Below are 21,947 nucleotides of genomic sequence, written 5' to 3'. Positions count from 1 at the left end.
CTCTGGCAATGCTGTGTTAACCTCATTATCAATGGGTACATCCCTGGAAAGTACACTACCAAGGTAAGTGAACTTATCCACAGCATTCAAAACTTCTCCATTTGCTGTAACTGATGGTTCCACATACGGATGGTGTGGTGGTGGCTGATTGAGCACCAGTGTTTTCTTGGTGCTGTTAGGCCAAAATTAGCACAAGCAGCAGAGAACTGATCCGTACTTTGTTGCATCTCAGCTTCAGAGGTTGCATTGAGTGCACAATCATCTGCAAACAGAAAATTATGGCTTGTAGCCTTTCCAAATAGAAGAATTTACCATCAGTGTGGTAGCTGACTTTGATATAGTGTTTGTCCTCATTGAAGGCATTTGACAACATAGCATATGAGAAAGCACACAATCTTGTTTCATTCCATTGGTGACTGGGAAAGCACAAAGGCACTGTCCATTAACCAGAACCCAGGCAAGCATGCCATCATAAAATTGACACACAATGCTGATGAACTTCTCTTGACAACCAAATTGTAACATAATTTCCCATAAGCCCTCATGACTGACAGTATCAAAGGCCTTGGTCAGATCTACAAACATTGTATACAGACCTCTGTTCTGCTCCTGGAATTTGTCCTGGAGTTGTTGGGCAGCAAACACCATATTGACTGTTCTTTGGCCCTTTCTGAAGCCACGGCTCTCAGGTAGATGACCATCTTCCAGATGAAGGATCACCCTATTAAGGAGGACTGTGGCAAGAATCTTGCCAGCAATGACTAAGAGAGAGACCCCACTGTGATTGTCATAGGACAATCTATTTCCTTTACCTTTATAGAGATGGACAATGGAGACATACTTGAACTACTGGGGGATAACCTCCTCTTGCCGTATAACCTGGAAAATTTCAGTCAGCTTTTGGATGAGCAAGGGACCCCACTCCCCCCGCCCCACACACCTTGTAAATCTCAGCTGGAATAGAAACAGTACCAGGTGCTTCACCACAGGAAAGGAGCCTAACGGCATTCCAAACCTCTTCTTCAGGTGGAACGTCAGCGAGGGAGGGATTGACTTCAACCTGAGGTTAATGGTCAATGGCCTCAGCATTATTGATGATGGTCTGTTGAGAACATTATGGAAGTGTTCAGCCCATCTCTCCAGGATCATGTCCTTATCACTAATCAGCATGACTCCAACAGCATTGAGTAGTTGAGATGCACCATAGGTTTTTGGCCCATCAATAGCCTTCAGGGCATCATAAAAGTGCTTTGGATTGTTACTATCAGCATAAAACTGAATTTCATCTGCTTTCTTACTGAGCCAACAATCTTGCATCTCTCTTAAGATTTGCTTGTACTTTATTTTTGATGGAATTAAATGCTGCCTCCTTAGAGATGATGAACTATCCTGCTGGTAAAGTCATTCCAGCAGGGGAAGACTTCACATGCTTGGGCCCTAACTCACCAACAGGTTTGAGACCTCTTAGTTACCCTCAACCTGGTTTAGCCCACCTGCCAAAATGGTTTACTAGGGTGTGGCTGCTGCACATGCCACAGCTTCTTGGAGCCACAGGTGAGAGTTAGGTGGAACAGATGGATACCAAAGGTGGAAAGCAGCCCTGAAAAGGGGCTCAGCAGCCTTTACACCAAAGGTACTAGTCTTCCCTGAACATACCCTACACCATTCTACAAAATAATTTCTGCTCAAATCTAGTGTTCTCCACTATATAATTATAATGACCAACTTTGGCCCTGGAGAAGAGATGTACCACGCTCCTTTCTTTGGGGAGATGGCGGACAGGGGCAGTATGGGTGTGAGACGTTGCACACAATATTAGTTTCTCTCTCTGTTGGTTTTTCTTTGTTACAAGGGAAGGTTTGTTGAGGGGCAGGGGATAGCTGTCAATGACTTTAATGTAAAAGCCAAAAGATCAACAAAACTTTTTTTTATTATAAATTTTTAAAATTTAAAAATTAATCTCCTCTTATGTAGGTATGACACGGTAAGCACATGGAGCACTTCTAAAATATTGTTGAGCCCACTTGGATGGTTCTATGCAGACCTGGAAAGAGAACACAAGCATTCTTACCAGTAATGATGCATGAATTCAAAGTGATGCAAAAGACCTTGTACAAAGTAAATCATACTTGGCTTAGTTTGTAGCCAAGAGGCTACTGCAGCTAAGCTCATGCTATCTTCTTAGCATGGATCAAGCTTGTTCTTCTCTAAATATAGAAGATTTTCTCCATTTGTTCTCCCCTAATAGTGACCCAGATCACACGAATAAACTCACCAATATGTAATTAATCCTCGTGTTTTGAGCCTTTTCAAACTTAGCTCATCTTATCCTTAGGTGACAGCTAGAGTCTGTTTCTTAGTCTCAGCCTAAGCTTTTCCAGCTTGGAAGCCTTGTCAGTAAGAATTTAGGGGTCACCTCCATGGCAGCGTATATTAGAGTAGACCTTTGGTGAAGTCCAAACTTATTTAGTGTCTAAAAGCAACACTTGCATTAGGTTGTGAGGAGAGAGAAAAGGTCCCTTTACACACGCTAAAGCCTTTATAAACATTTAGGTCTACAGTGGCTTGTAATCAAAGGCCCCGTTCTGGTCTGGGTTGGCAAACCAAAGTCAGGTTTCATATCAGCCCTTTCTCACACACTTTCCCACCTCCATGCCTTTGAACTGGCTGACTGTCAAGCTCTGGAAGGTTTTCCTTCCTCACCTTCACCTCCTAGCATCCTTGGCTTTCAAGAAACAGCTCAAATCCCATTTTCTTCAAGTTGCCTCCTATTTTCCCTCTCTACTAGTGCTTTCCCTGAGGTTACCTTCCATTTATACTGTATATATCTTCTAGGCACAGTCACTTGTATGGTGTCTTCCACATTAGACTGTAAACTTCTTGAGGGCAGGTACTGTTTTTACTTTGTCTTTGTTGACTCATCCCTTAGCATAATGCCTGGCACATGGTAGGTGCTTAATAAGTGCTCGTTGTCCAACTGAGTGAATTAGTCTAAGGGCATGCCCAATGTTACAAAAAATGTTGGTAGTTTTGTGGGGACCTTTGAAGGGAACTAATTTAATTTCCAGTCTCCTCTTTTAAGCCTTAGTCTGTGATTACAGATTAGAAAAAAAAATGCTGGGGAGTTTAACATTAGTACAATTGATGGATGCCCACAATGCTGACTGGCTATGTGACAGAAGGGCACAGATGCAGAAGGCTGCAATGTACCCTTCACTCCTGCCCCATTACATCTCATTTGGACTATCATACTAACCCACTAATTCATCTCCTTGTATCCAATAGAGTATGAGCTCCTTGAGGAGAGACATTGTTTCTTTTTTTCTCTTTTATATTCTAAGCATCTTTATTGTTCAACCATGTCCAACTCTTCATGACTCTATTTGGTGTTTTCTTGGCAAAGATATTGGATAAATATATTTTATCAAACCAAGATATTGGTTTGTGATTTCCTTCTCCAACTCATTTTACAGATGAGGAAACTGGCACACGGAGTTAAATGACTTTCCCAGGGTCACACAGCTAGTATATGTCTGAGGCCATATTTGAACTCATGAAGATGAGTCATCCTGATTCCAAGCCCAGTGCTCTACTTTACCACCTAGTTGCCCCACATCAAGCATCTAGCACAGCAGTAATTATTACTGCTATATATCAAGTACCAGGGTGAATACTTAATATAACTGCTTCTTAGACTGACCTCAATAAATATTTGTTGAATTGAACAAAAATGCCTTTGAGATGTACATGTATGGTGAGCTTTATCTTCAAATTAGGTTAGAATTCTAAGCCTGTAACTTGTATTAACAACATTGTTAAAGGCATTCTGTATATTATATACAATAAAGGTAGTGAGTGTGAAATAGCTGAAGGAATACTAGGTTTAGATTCAACTAAGGACTGGGTTCAAATTCTGGCTCTGGACCTTAGGAGCTCTGTGGCCCTGGCTAAGTCAATGAATCTTTCTAGCCTGAAACCACTCATCTATAAATCAGAAAAAAACAAACAAACAATATTTATAATACCTATCTCACAGGTTTTGTTGTGAGAAAAGTGCTTTGTGCAATTTCAACCACTAATCAGCTTTATCATTTTTATAACCATTCCTTATTATAATCTCAAGATGACAATCTTTCTTATCTCTTTCCTTCCTTTTACGGATGAGAAAATAAGACACAGAGAGGTCAAGCAACATGTCAAATATGACACAGCCAAAGGATGGCATAGCTACAATTAGAATTCAAAAGGCCTGAGTTTCCAGCCCTATTACCCAGTCTCTTGAATGACACTATCTCTCTATGAGTGCATCTGAGAATTCCAAATTTTTTAAAGACTTAATATGTTCAATACGAGTCTCCACCTGTTTTCGACCGCTTAATTTATTTGAATATTTGTAAAGGATAAATAAGCAAACAACAACAAAAATATGGGGAAAGGACTTTAAACAATTTTGTTTTGGAGTAATAATAGTAATAAATCAAACCCTTATGCCACATTAAGTTACACGAGATTAATGATGCACCTGGATCGGAATTTGATTTTCATGACATGCAAAATTGATTAAGTGGTGAACTCTTCTTCCCCCCCTTCCCCTGAACACATTTATAAACTTCAATGGGACAAATTCCATCTAATATTCTCCAAACCATTTCTCATTTCATAATTAACCCAAATCATGCACACGACTGCAAGAAGAAATAAACAGAAAGCTTTAAGCATAAATAAACCATAATGGATTGTTAATCTTGTATAGTCAATCCAGCATTAAGTCTAATTTGATCTTTTAAACATTTTATGGAAAACATCTGTCAAGACTCCTTTGGAGGAGCCACAAAGGTTTCAAGCACTCAGTTATCATAAACCTGATAGCATAAAAGCCAAATGGGCTGAGTACCAATCAGACACCCCTTGAAACACACCACTACTTAGCTGACACGAAAGCATGGGGCATAAATGAGCTTTACTTTTGGCAGCTCTGCACGACTGCCACGATTTCTTGCAAAAGGCTATCTCTGTTTTCCTTTGTAACCTGTGAGGAAAAAAGAAAAAAGACCAATAAGGCCAGACACCAGGCTTTTCTTCATTATTCCCTTTACTCCCCCCGATGGATAATATGCTATCTGAAGGCACCCAAAACTTCACTGGGAAAAAGGACATATTGTATATTCCACTTAAGAACAGATCACTTTGAAGATACTTATGTCTGTTCTCAGCATCAACACTTGCAAATCAATCAATATTTATTATGTGCCTACTATGTGCTCTGTTGGGGGCAGCTAGATGGTATAGTAGATAGGCCTGGAGTCAGGAAGACTTATCCTCCTGAGTTCAAATCCTGCCTCAGACACTTACTAGCTGTGTGACCCTGGGCAAGTCACTTAACCCTGCTTGCCTCAGTTTCCTCATCTGTAAAATGAGCTAGAGAAGGAAATGGCAAACCACTCCAGTATCTTTGCCAAGAAAACACCAAATGGGATCACAAAGAGTTGAACACGACTGAAAAAGAACTAACCAATAGCAATCATGCAATGGGCTTAAGGATATGAGCTTTTTCAAGAAGACTATACTTTGCACAGGGAGAAAAACTTATAAGAAACAAGCAGAGAACCCTCTAAGACAGCATTTATCTAAGAGGTAACATGGTACAGTGGAAAGAGTCCTGGTTCTGGAGCCAGAGGTACTGGGTTCTGATCCTGCATGTGTGATCATGGGTAATTCACTCAGCCTTCCTAATTCTTGTTTTCTTCATCTATAAAATCAAAAAGTTGGATTAGAGGTTTTCTAAGATCTCTTTCTGCTCCAAGGCTATGATCCTCTTAGGCTTTACAAGGCTCCTCAGGGAAGGCACTATATTTGATTTAATTCTGTAACAATCATAATTTGTAGATGATATTTATATAACATTTGAATCTATAAAGACACTTTGCAAACATGGTCTCATTTGGGCCTCACAACAACCCTGAGGTAGACAGTATTGGAATCTCTGTAATTTCATCTCTCCAACATAGCAACTTGCCTTACCAGTAGAGCCCAACCTATCTGTGGCTGGGTATGTAACTCCTATGGAGTTGTCTGAAATGATGCGACCATGGTCACATGGCTGGTGTCAGAGGTAAGGTCTGAAGGGAGTCTTCAAGTCAAGCCAACAAAATTGATTAAACATCCACCACATGCCAGGCATTGTGCTAAGTGTTGGGGGGGGAAACAGACAAGAAAACCAGTCCCTGCCCTCAAGGAGCTAACAATCTAACAGAGGAGATAACATGCAAACAACTACATACAAATATAAACTGGAGATAATCTCTAGGGCAGTAGAATTAAGAGGGATTGGGATGGCCTTCCTCTAGAAGGTGGCATTTTATCTGAGACTTCAAGGAAGCCACAGAAGCCACAGTAAGAGGAAGAAGAAAACTCTAGGCTTGGAGAACAGTCAGTGAAAATACAAGGAATATGGCAATGCAGTGTATTGTGGGGGGAATGGCAAGAAACCAGTTTCAGTGGTTGGCACAGTGCATGGTGTAAGAAGACTGGAAAGGACGTTTTCCTGACTACAAGCTCAGCATTCTATCCACTATGCCACACTGGATTTTTAGGTTGTACAAGTATATGGCTATTATTACCATTCCCATTTGACAGATGAGTAAGAGGTTATATGGTTTGTTCACTATCATACAGGTATTAAGTGGCAGAGAAGTATAATTTGTACCCAGGCCTTCCTAACTCCAAGTCCATCACACTATATACCATACTGTTGGGGTTTTTTTTTTCCTATTTCTTCCAGAACCTAGAGCAATGCAATTCACAGAGAAGGTATGTAATAATAACTGTTAGATTAATGGTTGAGTGTCAAAGAATGTCACAAAGTGCTATCGGGATTACTATACAAATGATGGCAAACAGTGTGAGACATTTGATATAGTTCTCGAGAATTTGTGAGATGCTTCCATGAAAAACACATTTAACTTCTGCAGTGGCTAAGGACATCTTTGGGATTTATAAAACCTAAAGGGTGAGGACACCTGATCTTTGTAGAAGAAAACAGGTTTTAAAATTTAGAATCAGAAAGGCCTCAGGGATGCTCAAAGCACTGAATATACTCCATGCCCTGACAAAAATCAATATGCTTACAGAAAGCCTGTCATTCACTCTTTTAGATTTATGGCTCAAATCTTATTACAACAAATATTCCGATAAAGCAAAAAGACTATCAAGGCCCAGTCAATGTGGTAGTGACTACACTAAAGCCCTGGTATAGTACAACATGAGGATGTGGTCACTTCCCTGGGGTTTGCTGTCCTGGGTTCTGAACTGAAATAAGACCAGGCTCGCCATTTTCACGCATCCCCGCTGGCTTCTTGTGTGGGCTGAGACAAGCCTCACTTCCTCTGTTCTAATAACACCAAGGGGATTCAAAAATATTCTGACTTCAAGATGCAAAGGATGACTTTTCAAAGGAAAAATTCCATCTCAAGAAAACATTAATCAGCTGTAGACAGTGTATAATGTCTCAGTAAGGGACAGAGACCAACCTCACAACATATGGGGTGAGGGGGCATTCATGACATGGGAATCCTTACACTCCATTCTCTTAAGAAACACAAGACAGAAAAGGTCTGAGGAAACAGACAGGAGGAAAACAGGTGAAGAAGGTAGAGACAGAAACTAAAAAGAAGGACAGAAAGGGATGTGGGCACACTTTCTTCCAACGCAAAGGGTCAGCTATAGATTCCTAAGGGCAAAAAACAGCCAGAAGGAATGCCAGCTATGACTTCTTTCTCTGTCACATGGATGATGCCCCAGGGAATGAGGATACATAATTAAAGAGTCAGTGTGGCATAATAAATTGGAAATGGATGTCTGGGATTTACAACACACTTCTGCCTCTTATGCAACCATGGGCAAGTCATTTCCCTTCTTAGGCTCAGTTTCCTCATCTGTAAAATATTTCTGACCTCAGAGTATTATTGTGAGGACCAAATAGGATCATTTAAAGGACATTTATAATCCCCAAAAGGCCATCATACATCAGCTATGATTATTATTCCTTTAATATTTCCAACATGGCTAAGTTGGTTCTCAGACAACTGAGTCTGTTGCTGGGTTCAGGCTTCCCAGAGCTGGCTCTCCACTGTTACAGTCTCTGAGATATTGGGATCCCCTCCACAGATGATGATCAAAAGGTTTTGTTTTTTCCACAACATAGCCACTGATATCATTGATGCAAATACATCAAAATCTCCTTGGCCATCAGACTTGAATGACTTTGTATTGGGCAGCTCTAATATTGCTCAGAATAAATGTGACTTAATATAAATTGAGTGAAAAACACATGAGATAACCGCAAATTAACAAGGGGGTTGGGAGAGTGTTATTTCCCTAAGCGTAATTAGGGATAAGGATAGTGATTTCATAGCATGAAGGACTTCTGGAGAAGGACACTCCATCGCCAGTGTTGGTTGGGACCTTCTCTTCAACTTAAGAGTCTTGGAGAATTGGCCAGGGCACTGAGAGCTTACAGGATTTGCCCAGAGCCTGGATCTAAACACAGTTTTTCTTGGCTCTGAAGTCAGTTTTTTTTTTTCTGGATATGCTTATTATCTGTTTATGTTGTCCCCGTGATAAAATGCAAAGCTCTTTTAGAGTTATTATTATCTCATTCTTTATAATTATAAATCACAGAGTCTGGCACAGTGTGGGGGGCGGGGCATAGAATAGGATTGATTAATCACAACTAGATGGCACAATGCTAGACCTGGAGTTAGAAAGATATGAGTTCAAATCTAGACTCAGACATTCATGAGCTAGGTGACTCTGGACAAGTTACCTCTCTATGCCTCATTTTCCTAATAATAAGACCAACTTCTCAGGGATAAATCATATTTCTTCAGTGACCATGTAGCCCAACTCCCTGAGTTTACAGATGAGGACACTAATATGGACAAGTAATGGGCAAAAGCACAAAGCATCAATGAATAATTAATGTTTCTTGAAAGACTTTCAGGTAGATGGATAGATAAATGTGTGGGGAGAATCATGAGCCACAGCTAAGAACACCTCAACCAGTTAGTTACCAAAAAATGTAAATCTAATACATACATACATGTGTGTATACATATACATGTGTATATATGTATTTATATATATATATATGTTCTTTCTTAAGAAAGGCATCTTTTTTCTTTAAATTAATTGACTACTAGAACCAAATAACCATTTTCTAAGATAATTACATTAAGTAGATTCCATACTGGACCATTAAAAATTATCTCTAGGCAACCTGGAAATATACTGAGTAGCCAGGTGGCACACTGGATACAACACTGGGCCTAGAGTCAGGAAGATCTGAGTTCAACTCTGGTCTTAGACACTTACTGGCTGTATGAACCTGAGCAAATCACTTAACCTCAGTTTTCTCACCTGTAAAAGGAGGATAACAGTGGCACCTAAATCCCAGGGTTATTTTGGGGACAATAAATGAGAAAATAGTAAAGTGCTTAACACAGTGTCTGACACATTGTTGTTGCTGTTTAATCATTTAGTTGTGTCTGATTCTTTGTGACTCCATGTCGGGTTTTCTTGGTAAAAGATACTGAAGTGGTTGGCCATTTCCTTCTCCAGTGAATTAAGGCAGAGGGCAAGTGACCTGCTCAGGATCATATAGCTAGCATCTGAAGTTGGATCTGAGCTCTATCCACTAAACCATCTGGCTTCCTGACACATAGTAAGCACTATATAAATGTCAGTTATCATTATCATAACTATTATAGCATATAATTATATATTACATATATTATATCACAAAGATAACATTATTATCCTAACTATTGTCGTTGCTATTGTTATTATATTTCTAAAACTAGATTCAGAGGACTCTTACTGACTGGGATCTAGCTAAGGAACCAAAAAAGACTAGAAAAAATTATTTCCAAAGATTCTTAATAGATTTCCCCCTCTACTCCAATAAATACTTTTTTGTTTGTTTGTTTGTTTTTGGTGAGGCAATTGGGGTTAAGTGACTTGCCCAGAGTCACACAGCTAGTAAGTGTCAAGTATCTGAGGCTGGATTTGAACTCAGGTCCTCCTGATTTCAAGGCCTGAGCTTTATCCACTGCACCATCTAGCTACCCCTTCCAATAAATACTTTAAAAAAAAAATAAAGGTCAATAAGTAATAATAAATTTGGAAATTACATAATGCTGGGAATGATTCCATGCCTAGAACTCCTCTCATACCTCTACCTCTTGGCTTCCCTGACTTCCTTTAACACTCAGCTTACGTCCCACCTTCTGCAAGAAGCCTTTTCCATCTCCCTTAACCTTAGTGCCTTCTCTCTGAGATTATCTCCCCTTTATCTATCTATCTATCCATCCATCCATGTATCTATCTATATCTATATATTTGTACATAGTTGTCTGTTTATTGTCTCTCTCATTAGACTGTGAGCTCCTGGAGAGCAGGGGGCTGTTTTTTGCCTTTCTTTGTATCCCCCAGGCCTTACCAAAGTATCTGACACATAGTAGGCCCTTGATAAATGCTTATTGACTTAGCTCTTTCAAAGGGATGCTAAAGTACAACCAAGGGAAAGCCAATCTAGGAAGAATGAGAGATGCTCAACATAGAGGAAAACAATTCCAATGAAGATGAAAAATGGGATTTGTGATGAGAAACAGTGATGTGGCTACACAGGGAACTCCTCAACCATCTTAGATTTTATTTTATTTTTTTTTGCTTTTTGGTTAGGCAGTCAGGGTTAAGTGACTTGCTCAGAGTCATACAACTAGTAAGTGTCAAGTGTCTAAGTTCGGATTTGACCTCCTGACTCCAAGGCAGAGCTCTATCCACTGCACCACCTAGCTGCCCCAATCATCTTAGATTGTAAAAAGAAATGTGCAGATCCTGGAAGAATGGCCAGGTAACAGAGAATGACTATAAGAGTGTGACATGCTCCTTGTGAAAAAGAATGATAGGAATGTCAAAGCTTAGAATGAGCTAAAGGTGGTAACAGAAGCTAAAGACAACAAAAATGGGTTTATTTTAGGTCTAGGGATAGAGATTGGGACTAGATCTGTGATTTCATGAATACAGGAACTCCCAGATGAGGAAATCCCCTCTGTAGCTTCCCTGGAATTTATAGCCTTAAAAAGTTGCCTAAAGCAGAGGAGGCCTGTGCCACAAAACTCCGCCGAGTATGGCCCAAAACATTAAGATGTAATTGGGAAATGTTTAATAAAATAAATTTTTAAAAAACAACAAAACATAAATGTTAATTTGAGGTTTTCTAAGTCAATATGTGACCCAAAGGGATCCTTATGTATGCTCTCCATTACTATTTTGAGCTCGACACCATTGACCTACACTAGAGGTGACTTGCCAAAGGTCACACAGCTAGTACATATTAAAAGCAGGACTTGAACCAAGGTCTTCCTGGCTGTAAGTACAGTTCTCTGTGCACTAAGCCAGAAAGGATCAAAGATAGATAGCATCTTTGCTTAGGGTGGATGGGATGATGATAACTGCAAAAAGACAGAAGGTAGAGAGCAGCTCAATTATCTTGTTTCTTTTTTTTTTTAACTTCCAAGGACAATGACCTTTGCACTAGATAGAAGAGAAGAGAATGATTAAGAGGGAGTTACTACTCAAGATAAATGAGGAGACAGTAAGACAGCACCAACCTGCCCTTGACGAACCCAAATCGCCTGGCCCAGATGAGTTCCATCGTTGAGGACTGAAAGAACTGGCAGATGGATAGGACGGCAAAGTGCTTGCCAGTAACATTGAAAAGATCATGGAGAAATGAGAGAGTTACCTTGATTGTATCAAAAGGGAAAAGAAGAAAGCCTACAAATGGTAGGATGATGAGCTTGACTTGGATGCATTAAGGGTCCAGTTAGTGAGCACTTAGAAAGGGGAGATGGTGATGACTAAGGGTCTCCATGGTTTCAACAAGAACAGCTCACCCCAGACTAACCTTCTTTCTTTTCCTGACAGGATTACTAAATGAGGAGATGAGGAGAAGGTTGTTGACACATGTATGTAGATTTTAGCAAAATGTTTGATAACAATTCTTGTGGAGAAAGTGGAGAGATATTTAAATTGTAAAATAATTGGAAGGACTCAGAGTTACTTGGATGCGACAGTGACAGGTATCCAGTGGAAAAATCAAGGGAATTTTGTGCTTGGCCCTGTATTATTTTAACATTTTAATTTTTATTGATGACTTAGATAAAAGTATTAATGATAATAATAATAAATAATAATAATAAACAGCTAACATTTACATGACTCTTTGAGGTTTGCAAAAGCACTGTACATTTGATCACAGATGGTATGCTCATCAAATATGCAGACGAATCAAAAAAGGAAGGGATAACTTGCAAACACATCACACTGATGAAAAAGTCAGGATCCAAAATAACTTTTTCTTTCTAACTTTTGTTTGATGCTCTCATTCCAGGGTCCATTCCAGTTCTAACATTTCATGACTGAGGCACCGTGGTGGTGTAGTAGAGTACTAGGTAAGTCACTTAATCTCTTTCAGCTTCAGTTTCCTCACCTTAAAATGATAACGACACTAACCTCACAGGGTTGTTGTGAGGATCAAAAGATGCAACTTGAGCCAGCTAGGTGGTGCAGTGAATAGAGCACTGGATCTGGAGTCAGGAGGACATGAGTTCAAATTCGGCCTCAGACACTTGATACTTACTAACTGTGTGAACCTGAGCAAGTCACTTAACCCCAACTGCCTCACCACAAAAAAAAAAAAAAAATGCAACTCAAGCAGTACCTTTTACATGATACCTTTCCTGAATTCTCAACTGCCAGTGCCCTTCCTCCCAAATTACCTTATCTTCAACTATTTTTAATATAGTCTATTTACCTTTATTCTCTTTACACTCATATATGTACTTGTTGTTCTCCCCAATTATAATATAAACACCTTACAAGTCCAGATTTTTTAATTCATTGCATTTGTATCACCTAGCACAGGGCCAAGCACACGACAGGGACATAATCAATACTTGTCACATGTTTATATAACTTGTTTTCAATCTGGTTACAAGGAAACATACACAGACCCCAAAGGAATGTAAGAAGGCCACGAATACTTGGAGAAAACAGAGCCTTTCTATTACATACTTAACAACACAGGGCTAGTCAGACTAATTTCTAATCACAGAGAGGGAAAAATGTAGGATTTGTCTTAATTCTAATCCTAGAGAGGAGAAAATGTTGCTATTGTCTTCATTTCTAATCCTAGAAGGTAAAAATGTTGGTAGTATCTTAATTTCTATCCTAGAGAGAGGAAAATGTTGGCATTATCTTAACGGAACCTTAACTTCTAGACTTAAAAGTCAACTGACCACCCCCATTTGCCTGATCTGTTAGGCCCTCCCGATTAGATTAGTTTATCCACTTCTGTTTCATGCTCTAACACTGGCAGTTCTCAAGGCTTCCAGACTCGGAATTTGTACCTACTGACCTTCCGATAACTTAATCTGTCTTTATGACCAATCATATTCTGCTGCCTATCTCCTTAGAAACACTATATTCATCACAGAAAACTCCTTATCTAGGAGGCCCCATAAGAGAAAGAGCAGTGAGTGTCTGAGCTCTCTAAAACTTTAGAAAGAAAACATAATTTGAAATCCTGTTGTTCTTGGAAAATAAGTTGAGCATTTAAGTATGTTCACCAAGATTGCTCCCCCTTCCCAGGCTGGCCTAACGAAGTCTTCATGGCTCTTCGGTGCTTTCATGACTTCAGGAAACCTTGAGTGTTAACAGCTGGCTCCGTGGTCATACTGACTGCAGCTACCATTGTGCCTGATGACTTCAAGCAGGCTGATTAAATAGTCAACTTGAATCTTCATCACTATCTCATAGCAGTCAGCTCTAAGTACTACCACCAACTAGGAATGGAAAAGGAAATAGAATAAGGGAGAAAGAAGGGAGACCAAACAAAGAAAGAGAGATGGGAGAACACAAGATAATTCCACGCTTCAGGGACCCATGATTTTATCAACGTGGGGGAGACACGCATGTTGATCACATTTCTCTACAGCCCAGTAGAGTTTTGTGAGTTGACGCAGCTGAAAAAATTCAGCAGCTTGCAGTCTTCTGGTAATGCCCCTCTTCAAATTTAACTTGGCCAGTCAACTAATAAAAGATCATGCAAGGCCCATTCTCATGACCTCTAGAGCTCAGTAGAAGCTACCAGTGGTGGCAGTCTGCTGGAATAACCTTTGATAATCAATGGGTCATCTCCAGTAGAAGTGAGATAAGAAGAAATGAAAGATTTATAATTGGTAGGGGTCCTGTGGAACCTGTGGGGCAGCTAGGTGGTTCAGTGGATAGCACACTGGGCCTGGAGTCAAATCCTTCCTGAGTTCAAATCCAGCCTCAGATACTTACTAGCTGTGTGACCTGGGCAAGTCACTTAACCCTGTTTGCCTTAGTTTTCTCATCTGTGAAGTGAGCTGGAGAAGGAAATGGCAAACCATTCCAGCATCTCTGCCAGGAAAACCCCATATGGGCTCATGAAGAGTCAGACACAACTGAAATGATGGAACAATGATAACTGTGGAACCTGGGTCTCTCCTGACACTGAGTCTATCAGTCTTTCTGTTATAGCACACTGTTTTCAACACTAGGAGCTATTAGTTAATCACCATGCATTTATAAAACACCTATGATGTGCTAGGCACTGAAAATACAAAGACATAAATGAAACAGTCCTTATTCTCAAGAAGCTTATATTCTTTAGGATGAAACAACATGCATACATTTATGTGTGTAAAAAATAAACAGAAGATAGCTTTAGAGAGACACTAGCAGCTTGAAGGAATCAGAAATAGCCTCATGTAGAAGGTGACATCTGAGTTGAATTTTGAAAAAAATTAAATATTCCAAGGGGCAGAGGTAAGGAGGGCATACAGGCAATAAGCAGGATGAGAAACTTCGGGGAGAGTTCCAACTTGTCCTGACTCTGGTCTGATCTTCATGATGTAGCCCCATGATTTGATTTGAAATGTTATGAATTCCCAGAAAGTCAGACACACCCATATTAAGTTTTAAGTGTAAAAAGGCACTCCCAAGGTTGATACAAATTATTTTTGGACTCCGTGCCGTTAGGGTCATTCTCTCCTTACACAATTGAGACAACAGAGAATTATTTATACTTACATGGAACACCTTAACATCATTTCTGTTTCTTATTTCTTCCACTAGTGTCAATGGCTTTCCTTTAGGGATGGGTATCGTGCCAAGGATCACAGTCCCTGGGCTGGAGAGAGTCTGACGCACAGCGTGAATGAAAGTCTGACTAAAGAGTTCCATTTTCCCAATCTCATCAACGATACACACCCTCTTCCCAGAGCTGGGACCAGCATCTGCCTGTGAATTTTAAAGACATATTAGATCTGACACCAAAGCCCCAAATGTGTAAACTGGAGGAATTCTTCTTTCCTCCTTGGATATCCCAGTCAACCAATAAGGTATGAGTCTGAGTTGGTGAATATACCGGAGTAGGTCAACTCCCCTTTGTATATTAACCACTCATGGGAAGCAAATAATTCATCTAGGGAACCTAGAAACATTTAATAAATTATCTCTGCTAAAGCAATCTAGGATTCTAGAGCTGTCTAGAAAACTGTGTTTCTTTCCCAAATGGTAAACAATTGATATTTGACAAAAATTGTTTCATCACCACTAGCTAATCACTGTAGTTACTCCAATAATGACCAAACTTTATGTTTGCATTCCTGCAAACAAAAAGGACCCAACAACTCTACCGCTGGGCATATGCCCTCAAGGAAGTTATAGAGAGAAAGATTCCAAAATTTGTTAACAGCATTTCTTGTAATAGCAAAGAACTAGAAGCAAAGTAGCCGCCTGTGGATTGGAGAACACCTAAATAAATTGTATATCAATATGATGGAGTATTACTTAGCCAAGAGAAACAATGAGTATGAAGAACACGGAGAAGCATGGGAAGACTTATATGAACTGATAAAGGAAGTAATAAGAACCAGGAAAACAATATACACAAGTAACTACTACAATGAAAACTGAAAGAGCAATAATTTAAAAAAAAAAAAAAGGAAACTGAACTCTACAATTATAATGACCAAACTTGGTCCTAAAGAAGAGATTAAAAAAATGAACCTCCTTCCTCCATATGCAGAAGGGAATTATACTATGGGTGTGGAAAATTGCCTATTAGACTCAGTTGGTGTGTTGGTTGGTTTTGCTGAACTTTCTTTTCCTTCCTCTTGTTTTTACTCTTTATTACAATGGATAACTCTCTGGTGGGGAAGGAAGAAGAAATATATTTGAAATGAAGGTGATGTCAATAAAAAAATTTTTTTTAAAGAAAACAAATACAAGTCTAAGTGACCAAAGCTTAAAAGAAATCAACATGAGGCTTAAAGGAAACTAACAATAATAATAAGACACATTTCCGTAGCACTTTAAGATTTAGAAAGTGTTTTCCTCACAACAACCCTGAGAGGTAAGCATTATGTTATTATCCCTGTTCATTTTTATTATTGTTCAGTCATTTCAATTGTGTCTGACTCCTCATGACCCCATGTGGGGTTTTTTTGGCAGAGACACTGGAATGGTTTGCCATTTCCTCCTGAAACTCATTTTACAGATGAGGAAACTGAGGCAAACAGGGTTAAGTGACCTACTCGGGGTCACACAGCTCTCTGAGGCCAGATTTAAATTCAAAGAAGATGAGTCTTCCTGACTGCAGGTCCCCAACACTGTGCCACTAGCTACCCCTTATTATCTCCATCATTTAAAAGAAAAGGAAATATCAGCCATTAAGACTCTACTGTCAGGTCTTTTAAACTTGATTTCCATAGATCTATATCTAATTTCCCACTGAATCTTGGTCTCCAGCACTATACAAAATGCCTTTCACATAGTAGAGGCTTAATAAACATTTGTTGAATTGAATTGAATTGTAATTGTGAATACACCCTTAATGTCTTGAGCAGCTGCTCTGGGGAAGGGTGGTGAAAAGATTTCCAGATACATAGGAATGAGGATCACTGAAGGTAGGTAGGCTTGTTCTCTCTACCACTGGAATATCCTTTCTGCCAATCTATGTCCATCACCTCCTACAAAATTCATTGCTTCAAGGAATATTAGCTGACATGTATATAGCCCTAAAGATCCAAGAAATAGAAGCTGTCACTATGCTCATTCACTACAGGAGAGGTAGTGATTTGCCCATGGTCTCACAGCTAGTAAATATTAAGGGCAGGATTGATAACCAGGTCTTTCCTGATTCCGACAGCTTTCAACCTCCACCTGGCTCTGATCATTCTCTTACTCTACAATCACTCAGCATTTATAGACACCCTTGATTTTACACTAGCAGATATGTTTGTGACACCATTAGTGCCATTATGCTAATTGGTGTGCTCATACTCTATTTCCCACACCTGGATCTTAGTTGTCTAGCCCCTCCACAGAGATTACAACTGTCTACTTCATTGAAAATAGCTGAACAAATTGATGTTGGATGAAGAACAGTGTTTGTAAACTAGAGAGACTTTTGCCGGCCAAAGGGTTTTTGAAAACTGTTCTTGAGGCTTACTTACAGAGCATTTCCCATCTAAAGAGTTTTAAAAGTCTTTGACAGCCAAAGCATCTGTCCATTTTTCCCTTTTCCCCTTGCATCGTCTCTCTTCATAAGTTCCACAGTTGGAAACCCCTTAGGAAGTGTTTGCCGTATGTCAGTGATTCATTGAAGAGGCCACACCGCTCAACAGAATCAAATGGGGGAATGAGAGAAATGATTATTAATAACCAATGATTTGGGGAGATTCAGAGTTCCCCCTTTTTCTTTTATCCTCATTTCAAGACCTCAGTCTCGGAAAGTTGAGCTAACCTTCTCCTCTCTCCAGACCTCACCCAGGTGGGGCAGTTAACTAGGTTCTACTCAGGTGGGGATAAATTCTTTGAATAGATTGCCCAAGGCTAGGGCTAACTTAGAAGTAAATGAAATAATTTAAGTTCAGGTCTAGCACCACATTGTAATATTCAGTTACTCATTAACTTCTTAGCCGACCAGAGTTGATTGCCACCTTCCCAAACACTCCTCTTCCAAAATGGCACAGAAGCTGTGAGCCTGCTACCATGACTGTCTTTGATCTAAGAAACAGCTCAATGACCATCCTTTTATTAAAATGCTGGCATTATTCTAAAATGATTAAATTACCCAGGAAAAAAAAGCCCTTTACAGCTATTTCAAATTATCTTCCTCACTTTTCACCAACACTGGTATGGTTTGGCCAAGCCCCTATGGCAATACAATTGCAGCACTGGGGACAAGTAAGAAATCTGCAAAGCAAGGAGAACACTGGACTTGGGAGTCACAAAGAGCTGGCTTCCAATCCCACCTCAAACACTTGGGCAAATCAGTTAACATCTTCCAACCTCAGTTTACTTATCTGTAGAATGGGAATAAAAACAGTACCTACTTCACAGGGCAGTTGTGAGAAATGAATAAGAAAATGCTTGTCAAGTGCTTTTGCAAACATTAAAGTGTTATGTAAATGTCAGCTCCTAGTCATCATCATCACAGTTAAGAAAATTAAATTGATATTATCTCCATTTTTGTAACTGATTCTATTTTGTTACAGATTTCATTCTGTATTACCACCAGTGTTTTTTAACTGCCTAAGTCATGTTTCATGTGTCTCAGAGTTAAGTTTGGAAATTCACCTTTCTTGTAAATCACTCATTGTCTCTGAGTTAAGTTCAGAAGTTCAGTTCTCCTGCTAATCACGGCTTTATTCTTGTCTCAAAGAAATCTGTTATCCTTGAAGGATGCAGGTGGACACCAGGGAGTCTGGTCTGTTATCCAAGGTAGTCTGGTCCACTATTGCTAACCTGTCCTTGCCAGTAGACTGAAACAGTGAAACTATCTGGTTGCTGCTAGTCCCTCTCATTCCCAATTTCCAGCCAATTATATTATTCCTCACGCTTGTGATGCTACAAGCTTTGTAACCAATCATATTGATTTCTCCATCTATGATTCTGCTTTCTATTTTTTAAATTCTCCTTTTATCTACAGAAATGATCTCTCTGCCCTGGTTTGGGGTCTTCTGGCTTGCTGGGGAGCTGAGGGACCCTTTTCATTGTTAACTATTAGCCTTACAAATAAATTGAACATGCACCGAACTTTGTGCCTCAGTTTACCTTAATTTCAATCATGGCACAGTATTAACTTCACATCCTATTTACCCCAGCCTACACACAAACATTTCAACACTAAAGAATCTCTCTTCCCCAAATGATTTGTCATTCCCTACTTGACAATATAAAATCATCCAAAAAAATTTTTTTTAGGTAATTGGGGTTAAGTGACTTGTCCAGGGTCACACAGCTAGTAAGTGTCAAGTGTTTGGTCTGAGGCTGCATTTGAACTTAGGTCCTCCTGACTTTAGGGCCAGTGCTCTATCCACTGCGCAACCTAGCTGCCCCTAAAATCATCAAATCTTTAGAGTTACAAGGGACCTTAAGGGTCAATTAGGCCAAGTCCTTAATTTTCCAGATGAGGAAACTGAGACCCAGGGAGAGGGAATGATTCTGTAGAATCTGACTCAAACTTAAGAGTTCTCTTCCACTGCACCAGCGGCATGAAGGAATTTCAAATGGGGGTGCTAATGCTACAGCTATTCTAATGCTAAGTGATTCTCAGGCAAACCTTAATTCAGTTCAGTTCAGACGCTAGATTTGTGTAAAGGAGCAAAAAGAGAGGAAACATGATACTTTGATACATCCGTGGATTTGAGATCTGATGCAAAGGTTTTAGATTAGATCTAAAATATGCTATCACCTCTTTCCTAATCTATTTCAACAGGCTCCTGACTCAAATCTCAACCCGTTACAATCCATGCTTTATAATCATTGCTAAAATGTTGGGGATTTTTCTTTTAAGTGAGGCTATGACCATGTCAATCCCTTACTTAATAAACTCCAGTGCCTCTTCCTATTTATTGCCTTTAGAATACCATATAAACTTCTCTGTTTAGCTTTTAAAGCCCTAGACTCAACCTATCTTTCCAGGCTTACTGTAATGCATTCTCCCTCCAGCCTAAACCGACCTTCTCCTAGTTCTTCACACAGAATACTCAACTTACAGTTTCCATGTCTTTACACTGGCTGCCCCTCATTTCTGGAATGCATTCTCCCCTCATCTTTCATCTTACAGAATTCTTCTCTTTTCTCAAGATACAGCTCAAGACCCACTTTCTACATGAAGCCTTTTCTGATCCATCCTTCTCTCCAGCAGCTAATGCCCTCCCTAAATTTTGTTGTTGTTGTTCAATCGTGACCAACTCTTCTTAACCCCATTTGGGGTTTTCTTAGCAAAGATACTGGAGTGGTTTGCCATTTCCTTGTCCAACTCATTTTACAGATGAGGAAACTGAGGCAAACAGGGTTAAATGACTTGCCCAAGGTCACACAGCTAGTAAGTGTCTCAGGCCAGTGTCTGAGGCCAGATTTGAACTCAGGTACTCCTGACTCCAAGGCCAGAGCTCTATCCACTGTGCCACCTAGCTCTCTAAACTTAGTGCTTACTTTCCATACATACATGCACACACACACACACACACACATCTATGTAAACACATCTATACACGTGTGTATACACACATACACATGTATATTTATATATAATATTTATATTTAAATACATATATATGTAAAATAAGTACTAAGTAGTTTAGAGAACTATGTAGTGTGTGTGTGTGTGTGTATGTGTGTATACATGTGTGTATGCACCCACACCCACACAGGCACACACCCACATACACTTAGGTTATTTTCCATACATATGTATATATAGACATACACACACACACACACACACACACACACAAATCCTTACAAGGAGCAATTGTTTTATTTGTATCACTAGCACCTAAGCATAACAGTGCATACAGTAAGTATTTAAATAAATGATTGTTGACTGATTCCTCCACCAGTGCAGATTATAACCAAGCCATCCTATGTTATTCTTGTCCATATCTTCTCATAAATCCTGCAAAGAAGACCCATTAAAAGCACTTTAAAACTTATTCTGGGTCTTTTAAGTTAAGTCAACAAGTATTTAGAAGGTGTCTACCATGTGCCCAGCACTGTGCTAAACCCTGAGAATTCAAAGAAAGGCAAACAGGAGTCCCCACTCTCAAGGAGTTCATACACAGTCTAATGGAGGAAACAATGTGCCACAAAATGCTATGTGCAACATAATGCTAATGTCAACAATTGGAAATAATCTCAAAGGAAAGGCACTAGAATTGAAGGGAACCAGAAATGCCTTCTCATAGAAGGTGAGGATTTGTTGTGTTTTATCCTTTCTTCTCAAAAAGGACCAATGACACCAGGAGGGCGATGTCTTGACTTGCAAGTGAAGTGGATTTAAGTGAGGCAGAGCTATGCAAAGTCACCAGCCTCACATGCTCCTCCAGAGTCCAGTGGCAAAACATAGGTCAGGAAGACTGGATGATTAGAGATGGCCCTGGATACATTAGTAGAGACCTTGCCTTTTTTTTTTTTGCTTTTAGTGAGGCAGCTGGGGTTAAATAACTTACCCAGGGTCACACAGCTAGTAAGTGTCAAGGGTCTGAGGCCAGATTTGAACTCAGGTACTCCTGACTCCAAGGCTGGAGCTCTATCCACTAAGCCACCTAGCTGCCCCAATTTTGGCCTTTCTAAACTAGGTCTCTCTCAGATCTCAGTTTGTCTGAGACAACACCCACTCAGTAGGCATAAGCTAAGTAAGAATTGAGGCAAAAGATGCAAGCGTCCTACCACAAAAAAAATCATGCTATGAATATCTGACTATCTGTCTGTCTGTCTGTCTGTCTGTCTATCTATCTATCTATCTATCTATCTATCTATCTATCTATCTATCTATCTATCTA

General features: G+C 39.7%; 1 protein-coding gene across 4 annotated transcripts in view; it reads right to left on the bottom strand.

The window, feature by feature from the left end:
• Positions 1 to 1,958: 1,958 nt before the first annotated feature.
• LOC114049939 (cancer-related nucleoside-triphosphatase-like) overlaps positions 1,959 to 21,947 on the bottom strand; it is a 39,815-nt gene continuing 19,826 nt past the window's right edge. The window contains exons 4-6 of one of the 4 annotated variants that reach the window (XM_027871417.1): positions 15,181 to 15,390; positions 4,920 to 5,029; positions 1,959 to 2,044 (exon numbers count right to left, since the gene is read on the bottom strand). In XM_027871417.1, the coding sequence (XP_027727218.1) occupies positions 4,961 to 5,029; positions 15,181 to 15,390 (279 nt within the window). In that variant the 3' untranslated portion in view covers positions 1,959 to 2,044; positions 4,920 to 4,960. Of the gene's footprint in view, positions 2,045 to 4,392; positions 5,030 to 15,180; positions 15,391 to 21,947 lie in introns of those variants that run through there. The other 3 variants (XM_027871415.1, XM_027871414.1, XM_027871416.1) reach the window with 3 other exon arrangements.

The sequence above is a fragment of the Vombatus ursinus genome, unplaced genomic scaffold, assembly GCF_900497805.2.
Source record: "Vombatus ursinus unplaced genomic scaffold, bare-nosed wombat genome assembly UNPS02014798.1, whole genome shotgun sequence".
Taxonomy (NCBI): Eukaryota; Metazoa; Chordata; class Mammalia; order Diprotodontia; family Vombatidae; genus Vombatus; species Vombatus ursinus.
The sequence above is the reverse complement of the archived record's forward strand: the minus strand, read 5'-3'. Positions and strand labels throughout refer to the sequence as shown.